This window comes from Nicotiana tomentosiformis, chromosome 7 (genome assembly GCF_000390325.3).
Source record: "Nicotiana tomentosiformis chromosome 7, ASM39032v3, whole genome shotgun sequence".
In the NCBI taxonomy this organism is placed as follows: Eukaryota; Viridiplantae; Streptophyta; class Magnoliopsida; order Solanales; family Solanaceae; genus Nicotiana; species Nicotiana tomentosiformis.
Window position 1 is genome coordinate 117470985 of NC_090818.1, and position 9957 is coordinate 117480941.

Genomic DNA, 9957 nt, shown 5'->3' on the forward strand with positions numbered 1-9957 from the left:
CTTTTTTCAACTTAACTTCAAAAACTATTTTTTTTCCCTTCAAAAATCACATTTTTTATGTCCAAATGCCTACTAAACTAATAGACTTCTGTAGATATCAATTAAGATGACCTCATAGAATAAAGATTCTTTACACTAATAATGTATACTATTACTTAAACTATTTGGGGAATTAATGGTAAAGAAACTAAACTAGTAGGATCCTTCTTGCCTGTCAAAGGAGAAGTCACTAAAATCAGATAACCAGTCCAATTAAGACATTGTCCTTAGTCACACAAATGGAAATTTGGTCAATTGACCAAGTACTAACAAATTAAAACCATCTATAAGACCATGACTGCATAAAAAAAGACTTGGATTTGGACTTGGCCTCATTGGCTCCACATAGAATAATATGTTGAATAGTTCTAACATAGTACTTACTACTACTTTATATAAACCAAACCAAAATATCCAAAGGAAAGAAGACAGAATCCAACATTGACCATGATTACATGTTTTTTTCCTACCTTTCTTTGCTAAGAAATGGTCATGCTTGCCCATGTATTTTTGAACAATTTAGTTCTACTTCTAATACTCACTTTTAAGCTAAACAAGAGAAAAGAAAGAACATTCTCCTATACAAGATTTGGATTAAAGTTAAACAAGAGAAAGAAAGAATTTCTTAAGACAAATACAAGATTTGGATTAAAGTTACTAGGTTCAGCGGAACGCATAACCTAAACTCTAGCTCTGCCGCTAACCCCATAAGCCACATTACACCAACCAAGGGCGAATGTAGCGTTGAACCGACGAGTTCAATTGAACCCATAACTTTCGACGCAAAGTAAAAATTTATATGTAGAAATTTATTAAAATTGTAAAAATAGTAGATATGAACCCATAACTTTAAAAATATAATAGATTCAATGCTAAAAATCTTGAAAGTTGAACCCATAGGAATTAAATCCTGAATCCGACTCTGCCACCAACTCATTCTCCTACCTTTGATTAGGGTGGAGTGCTGGGAAAGGGGAAGACTAGTGGCAGTGACACCCTTTTGCAAAAACTTTTCTTATATATGTGAATGTAGATGACATTTACAAAGAACAATACATATATATACAAATAGGCATAAAATTCTTGAAAATAATAGAAAATAAATATTAATTTGTGAGATAATTCAAAGCCTAAAACGATCGCAGTCCTAGACCTAAACACAATTACAAACCGAATTGTGACAATGAATCGGCCATTGCTTGCATAAAATCATGTGTCGTACATCACTAGGCAAGACTTGCCACTAATGAATATTATACTATAACAACTACTACGTCTCAATCTCAAACTGTTAGAATCACAAAAAGAAGATTATGCGAGTCAAAGTTGCCAGTGAAAATTTTCAAAACAACTCAAAAAATGCTTGATTTGAAGCTCAACATGCATGCATGGCTCCTAGCATGCCATCTGAAAAGGCCATCAATTATTGGTGGAACAATGCAAGTGGCATACAAGGAGCCAGGCATGTATTTATATATCATGAAAACAAGCGACTTACCTTTCATGATTTTAAGACTCTAGACTGAATCAGATTGAGAACACCAACGGAACACTCTCTTACCCCCACTGACCAGCTAGTGTGCAATGAGGACCGGCCTGCAAGGTACTATATTTTTTTCTTAGCTGCTCTGAATTCTATTCTAGATGCTACCTACTTACCTATGATACTTACCTTTCTTGATTTCCAGACTCTAGACTGAATCAAACAACTTGTCTTGATTTTCTGTATAGCCAAGGTTCTGGTGAAACTACTACAAAATGTTATAGGCTAAAGTGTCCTCTGCAACAGAATTTATAGGGAAAAAAGAAAAGGAGGGGCGGCTATAACTAAAAGGTAGAACAAGCACAGTATAACTCATTGAGTTTGAACTGGCTCCCATATTTTCTCTCTTTTCCAATCAACTTTTTCTCACTGAAAAACTACCATCTTTTGAGATGGCAGTTTAATACAAATGTTACGGGTTCGAGCAATGGAATGCATTAAGGTAGACTGCTTACATCACACTCCATTGAGTGCGGCTCTTTCCCGGACCTTACTTAAACGCGTGATACTTCATGCATTGGACTACCCTTTAATTTAGTACAAAGGTCATAGCTGAAGAAACCACTTACTCAATAAAGAACTCCTTGATTTGTTATTTTATTTTTCCTTCTAATTGGTGAAGCACTGACCTTTTAGTGGGGGTTTCTAAACTTAGGAAGCTGTTGAAAAGCAGTTATTCACAGTCAAAAGCTAAAGGGACATATGTTTCTTGTACCCCTCCATTTTGTTTTTAGCACTTAATCACCTTTCTTTTCTTTTCCAGCATGATAAAGCAAGTAACTTTGCATTCTTTTTTAAATTGTTTTGTTTTGGAAGTATTTGATGAGAGGTGCAAAGCATAACGTACTATTTCTTTCCTTCATTTCCCTTCTGTCAATTTCCTCATCTCAACCTTTCGGCCTGAAAAAAGGGAAAGAAACGTCTAATATGATTAAAAAGGTTTCCAGATTTGTCCAGAAACATAAGAAAAAACAAGGAAAAGCATCCTAGTTTTTATGTACCGTTTGTAGTTTAGCCACACAACTGGTTTCTTGAAACTGCTTTCTAACAGCTTCAGTGCAGTTAGCAACTAACTTCAGTTTCTACACCAGAAAAGCTTCTATTTTAATCTTTCGACAGCCCACCGGAACAGAATAACGAGCATTATTCTGTCCTATGATTTCAGAAAGCCATGTCTATCGGAAACAACCTCTCTACCTTCACAAAGATAGGGGTAAGGCTGCATATACACTACCCTTCCCAAACCCAACTCGTGGAATTTCACTGGGTATGTTGTTGTTGACGACTTCATAAAGCCATGAATTGAATGTTTTTGCTTTAAAACAAAGTCTATTCATCTAAACAAATATGCTGTATATGATACTAAAATCGTTTTACTATTGGGGAGAATGTGATAGGGGGGTGCGGCACTAAAATCGTTTCACTATAAGATAAGATTAAACAAGACATGACATATCTTCAGCTTACCAAGGACATGATCTTTGACAAGAGGGTGTGGAGGTCGAAAATTAAGGTTGTAGGTTAGTAAGTAATTGAGCGTTTTTCCTTTCCAAACTTGTACTTCCTTCCCTACCTGTAAATCTAGTGTTATCCTCGTGTTCCCTATTTGTAGATCGACATTATTACCTGATGTTTCCTTTGCTTCGACTCTATTTTTTCTGGCTGTTGTTACTATTTCCTTTTATATAATTCTCTATCATAACTGTTGTGATTTTGCTTTATTGAGCCGAAGGTCTTCCTTTCTATCTTCACAAGGTAGGGGCAAGTACTGTGTACTTACTATCCTTCACAGACCCCATTTGTGGGAATATAATGTATATGTTATTGTTGTTGTATTTGCAAAAGAATATGTGCTTTAGTTTTATTACCAACACACTCGCACATGCACACAACTAGAGTGGCTAACATGAATATCCAAAATTCTATTGGATGTGTAGGAAAAACAAAGGTTCAACTAGTATAAGGACACTTATTTGATTGGAACTAATTCCATAAAGCTACATATATTGAATATTCTTTTGAAAAGGACCATTCAATATTTGTAACTTTATGGAATTAGTGCCAATAAACAAAGTGCCCCGATCCTAGTTGAACCTTTGCTTTTCCTACTCATCTAATACTAACCCTATTGGTACAATAAAAGATGCACAAAAAAAGAATTTCTGGTTCTATAGATTCATGAACTTTCTTTTGTCCCGTAGGTCATAGTTCTCCTTAACAGATCTAGATCAAATCAAAGGTCTATCCACAAGTAACTTTGAAGAATTTTTGTACAAATTAATGATATAAGTAGTCTCTCGGACATAATCCTTAACATTAATAGGCTATAATGTACCGGAAACAACCTCTCTACCTGCATAAGGTAGGGGTAAGGCTGTGCACATGCTACCCTCCCCAGACCCCTATTTGTGGGATTACACTGGTTTTGTTGTTGTTGTTGTTGTTGTTGTAATCGGCTATAATGCCAGCAACGCTGGACAGGGGAAAAGAGGCAGTTCTCTGATAATATTAGCTGGTGAGCAAGGAAAGAAGTTAGATTTTCCCCTAAGAATCTGCTCCTACTCATTTAGTTTGTAACATGTGACCTTGCTAATAGTCTTTTAGCATCTCAGTAAAGGCAATAACAACAGTCAGAGGACAAAATTTGAGAGCATAATAAACTCTGCTACAAACCATATTTCTTGGAGATGTGATGCACCCTGGTAAAATACAGTTGTATCTTAAATCTATATTATAATATGAAGATCTCTCTGCCCAAATTTATGAAATGCAATGTCACAATGTTCATTTTTTGAGCGAATTTTATGGACAAAGCCCCTGGATGATAACATCTCTATACATTAGCAGGCAAAAGGTATCATTCTTCTGGCCTTGTTAAAAATGCTAATTAAATTTGATGCTGCACTTAAACAGGATCTACAGAAGAAGTCCCATAAAATGGACAAAATTAAGTCAATGACACATTGTAACATGGGATTCAAAGAGTGGCTAACTTATCGAGCAGCTTTCTGTGTTGAGCAGGCTCTCTCAGGGGATATGCCAACACCACAGTTTTCACCTGTCCGTGATTTCAAATCTTACAATCTCATGATTTTTAGATATCACAAGTATTTGTTGAACCCATGATTTCAGAAGTATAATGAGTTTAGTGCTAAGAACCTTAAAAGCTAAACCCATCAAGTTTAAATTCTAGATTCACCTTTGAACAACAGTACTATATTTCATTTGATACTAAATGCAAAAACATCTAACTGATCAATTTATCGAAATAAGAGAAAATTTTGCAAAATCAGTATTTTCAAGTGAATTATTGTTGTCTATGGCGTAAATTACATCATCATGGGGCAATAGGAAATTGAATGACCAGATTTCCCTATTTATCTGCCATCTATCTTAGCAGGTACGCTATGCCAAATTTTACTGTCTCGTCCCATCTACTCAGTGAACAAAGAAAACTATATCATTATTCAGAAATGTGGAAAACGCCTCATTACCTTGATACTAAACAAAAGATAATTTGATGCAGCACAACATATTTCATTGCTATAAGAAAATGTTGAAAACTTATTGTTGACATTTGTCCAAGAATGTGGCAAACAAAAAATATAAGCACAAAATTTACAAGCAGCTCGTAGAAATGTACAATTGCAGAAGAGCGTTACTCACCAATATGCTATCCTCTGATTTTGTTTTCTGAAAAATTTCAATCCACCAAAAAACTAATATAAAGATTCCGACAAGAAGGTTATGATATCATTACATCCTTCACTAGCTGCTCTAACAGAAGTGCCAAATGCGACATATCAGGGCGCTCAGCAGGATTTTCCCGTAATGCCTGCTCTGCAATTTCAGCAAGTTTAAGTAGAGGTTCGACATTTCTTGGAAGAGCAACATAACGATCTATGATGACAGCTGCTTTGCCTTGTCTGATCAGAGGCAGTGCCCAGTCAATAATACTTGGAGGTGTGCAATCCCTGTCATAAGCTTTTCTTCCACTAAGAATCTCTAGCAGCACGATTCCAAAGTTATAGACATCAGTCGTCACATCTCCATTAAGATCCTTCTCATTAGGTGTAAGCAGTCCAAAATCTGCAATACGAGCTCCCCAATCAGCGTCCAAGAGAATGTTCGAACTCTTCACATCACGGTGCACAATAGGAGGAGAAACTTCCTTGTGAAGGTACTCGATCCCCTTTGCAGCCTGCATTGCAATCTTCAGCCTAAGGTTCCAGCTCAGAGGAGAAAGACCACCGTGGAGGTGGTCGTTAAGCGTTCCATGAGGCATGAGTTCGTAAACAAGAATCTGTTCCCCCATTTCTGCACAATAACCTAACAAATTAACTATACTGCTGTGGCGAACACTGCAGAGGATCTCTAGCTCCATCTCAAACTCTCGGCTGTTGGTGTGTATAATCGTAGCAGCATTGGCTCTCTTTACTGCTACTTGCCTCCCATCAGCCAGAACAGCTTTATAAACAAATCCATAACTTCCCCTTCCAAGTTCGTTGAACTCCTTGAACCCGTTAGTGGCATCTTTCAACTCTGAGAGTCGGAAAACCTGAGCTTCCCCCGGACACGGTGCCACTGACACAGGAGGATGAGGGTCGGTATTTGCATCAGTTTCCTTCTCGGGCTTGCGAATACATGAGGCGAATTGGTTCTTTCCACCTTGTTTAGTTCTGCTGCCTATCATGCGGATTAACAAACATAACCCAACTAAACATAACAAGAAACCCAAAGCAGAAGACCCGACTATGAGCAGTAGTTGACGCAATTGATGCTGATGTTGATGCTTCATCATTGCTGAGTTTTGAAGCCTGCAAACATCCGAACAAGAGCTATTTTGGCAAAGAGAACAAGGTGTACAAACCCTGTCTGCATTCTCAGTACAAGAGCTAGAAGGGAAGAATCCTTCGGAACAATTCACCCCACAAGGTGAACAAATCTTTAGATCTTTCCTAAGACACAGATTTATCAAATCAGGCTCATTTAGAAGGCTTGCATTAAAAGAAAATTTTCCTTCCCCGCAAGAACTAGTAGGAGTACACAAGCCCGGACTACACAGCTGCAACGGCGGATCATAATCTACTTGTGATGAAACATTCGTATACCAGCAATCAAGAACTAAATCGCCTTCCCTAATACCACAAGTGATAAAATCAGAGGAAGCAATAGCAAGAAAGCCTGATCCTTTTGGAATCAAAGATGAATTATAGTTTCCCCAACATTCAATCCCATGATTATCTTTTCGAATCCCACAAAAGTGATGCACACCAGCTGCTAACGACACGAATGGCACCCCAACCGGAGGATTACCAAACGAGGCATTATTACCACCCCAACATTTGACCTCATTAGACTCTTCTAAAACCCCACAAACAGAATCAATCCCTGCAGTTAAAACATGAACATTCTCCGATATGCTTGAACTTCCAAGGCCACTTGAATTTGGACCCCAACAAAAAATCCCTCCATCCCTAACACCCCCACAACTAAACCCATCTCCAGAAACTATTTTTTTAAAAGCAGTTGAGTTAGTATACTGATTATAAAACAAAGAACTCTCCCTTGATATAAAAGTATCATTATCATTCGATTTTCGAATAATATCCCAACAATCAACACTACCCCAATCACTTTCTGAATAATAAGGTCCCCTAATAGCACACACATGACTTTTTCCAGCAGCAATATGTGAGTAAGCATTGGATTTAAACACAGTAGGAACAAGATCAGACCTTGAACCTAAAGAGTCCCAACAAAATGCCTGTGAAGTGTTTGCTAAAATGCCACAAAGAAAACCATCGCCACCAGAGAGAGCAGCCATGGGGGGAACATCAGTAGGGTAGTTAGAGGAGTTGGGTACTGCAGCAGAGGAATTAGTTTTATTGCCCCAACAAATGACATCTTGTTTGCCACTGGCATCAATAGCACAAAAAAAACCATTTTTACCAAAAGCAGCTGAAATAGGTCCCATTGAACCAAACCCAGATGCAGATTTGAGGAATAATATGAAGGGAAGAAGATGGAAAAATGAAAGATTGAAAAGGGTGGTCATATTTGCAAGTATTTGTTGAATGAGCAGAGAAGTGTAAAGTCATGGAGTAGTAGAAGGAGAAGAGTTTTTGGAGGTGATGAGCATTGATCAAGATTGGAGTTTTTTTGGAGAAGTTGGGAGTTGTACTTCAGCTGGAAATGCTGATGATGAAACAACGTGGGTGTCGCCATTTTTACAGTTTTGTTGTTGGGCGGACCGTTAAGAAATTGAAAGTACTCTTACTTTGGTTAGTTACTGGGGAGCTCACTGTTAAAAATATTTCAATACCGTGTTAGTACTTTACTAGTAGAATAGATTTGCGGACAATCTACTACAGTTTACAAACGTCAAAATACTTTAATATTATAAAATTAAATATAAGAGAAATGGATATTTTTTGCCACTTCAGAATAACCGACAAAATATATATTTTTATATGTCTGTGTATTATATACATATAGTATAAATATTTTGACTAGCGAATACCATTAATTTCGGCCAACCAACCAATTTTGTACTTTGCCCAAAATATAAGTGTTTTTTAATTTATTATTAGGTTTTCGGTGCCTACACTGCAATACCAACTAATCCAGGTTTGTACCACGTGAGACCCATTAAAAGAGGAAGCGCTCCTTATCAAGATTTTTTTCTATTTCAAGGGCTCAATTTGAGACCTTTGGTTAAGTGTGGAAGAATCTTATTATTGAAATAATAGTGACAGTAATCAGCTTAGTTAGCTTGCCTAATTACTGTTAAAGTTCCTTAATCTGTTAGAGTTAGTTATTACTATTAGAGGTGGTTAATTGCACATATAGTGCACGTGAGGATACAACCTGTACTAGTTTATAAAAGGATGTCATTGTACATTTTGAAAAATAAGAAAAAATATCTTTCTCTTCTTCATCCTCTACTTTTGATTCCAGAATATTCATCTTTGCATGTGTCCTAATCTACTGCTCCATTGATTGAGCAGTGAAGCTCCATTTCTGTGTCAATTTCTTCATGGTATCAGAGCGGCGATCATGAGGATCAGCTCCGGCGAAATTGAGCTAATTACAGTAAGTAATTTCTGCAGACATGGCTGGAAATGAGGTAAGCTCGCTTGATCATAATCACCCGCTATTTCTTCAAGCAGGAGATACTCCATGGATAGTTTTGATCCGAATTAAGCTCACATGGATAGTTTTGATCCGAATTAAGCTCACATGGATAGTTTTGATCCGAATTAAGCTCACATGGCTAGAGAATTATGTCCTCTGAAATAGGGAAATAAAGCTAGCTTTGAGAGGAAAAGGTAAACTTGGATTTGTAGACGATTCCTGTACTAAGACCAGATACAGAGGTGAATTAGTTGAGCAATGAGAAAAGTGTAATGCGATAGTATTGTCTTGGATTAGAAGTACAATTTCAAACGAATTAATGCTAGGAATTTTTTATGCCTCAGATGCGAGAAAGGTGTGGAATGACTTTCAGGAGAGGTTTGATCGATCAAACCTAACAAGGATCTATCACCTTTGGACTGAGATTGCAACAATGAGGCATGGAAAAAATTTAGTGACCAACTATTACACAAAAATGAAAGACCTATGGGATGAGTTGGATATTTTGGCTCCAATCTCTTCCTGTGACTGTGAGGAATCAAGGCCATCAGTTGAACACTTGAAATCACAACGTGTGTTGCAGTTCCTTATGGGCTTAAATGAAAGTTATGGGAATGTGAGGAGTAACATACTTGCAAGGAGACCAGTAGATAGTGTTAATGAAGCCTATGCGATTGTGACTCAGGAAGAAAGCCAAAGAACACTTGGTGTGGTAGACACTCACAGGGATCCACTCACTATGTTAGTAGGAAAGACACAAGGATTCAAACCAAAGGGCACATGGTTAATCTGTGCACACTGTGGTTACAAGGATCACTTGAAAGAAAACTTCTATAAAATTGTAGGATACCCTCCAGATTTTATAAGAAGAAAATTGAACAATTTGGTGGAAACACATGCCAGCTGGGTGGTAGAGCACAGTCTAGTGGAAGATTCAGACCATATGCCAATAATGCAATAACTGAAAATCAGCTGTAAGGACATTTCTTCACTAAAGAATAATACTCACAGTTGATGGGCCATCTGAACAAGCCACATCAAGTGACAGTACCTCAAATGTGATGGCAGGTACTGTTACATTGTTATCTAACACCTATGCATGTGAGCGGATAATTGATTCTCGAGCATCACATCATATTATACCATGCAAGAAACTATTAGAAGAACAAAGGAACTTAGAAAAACAACATGACAGTAGAGTGCAAGTGTCAACAGGAAGTAGATCTTCCATAGCATGT

At 37.4% G+C, this 9957-nt stretch overlaps 2 protein-coding genes across 3 annotated transcripts; one reads left to right on the forward strand and one right to left on the reverse strand.

The window, feature by feature from the left end:
* Positions 1–338: 338 nt before the first annotated feature.
* On the reverse strand, positions 339–7866 carry LOC104120751 (serine/threonine-protein kinase-like protein CCR1). Of its 2 annotated transcripts, XM_070181880.1 has the most exons (3): positions 5249–7866; positions 1712–2482; positions 339–1635 (listed from the first exon to the last, which is right to left on the reverse strand). In XM_070181880.1, the coding sequence occupies exon 1, from the start codon at positions 7638–7640 to the stop codon at positions 5328–5330; it is 2313 nt and encodes a 770-aa protein (XP_070037981.1). In that variant the 5' UTR covers positions 7641–7866; the 3' UTR covers positions 339–1635; positions 1712–2482; positions 5249–5327. The 2 variants fall into 2 exon arrangements, with proteins under 2 accessions (XP_070037981.1, XP_018621914.1); XM_018766398.3 differs by having other exon boundaries at positions 339–2482.
* A 1286-nt stretch (positions 7867–9152) lies between these two features.
* LOC138896258 (uncharacterized) lies at positions 9153–9680 on the forward strand. Its single transcript, XM_070181054.1, has one exon. It carries the CDS (start codon positions 9153–9155, stop codon positions 9678–9680), a length of 528 nt encoding a protein of 175 aa, XP_070037155.1.
* The last annotated feature ends 277 nt before the right edge of the window (positions 9681–9957 follow it).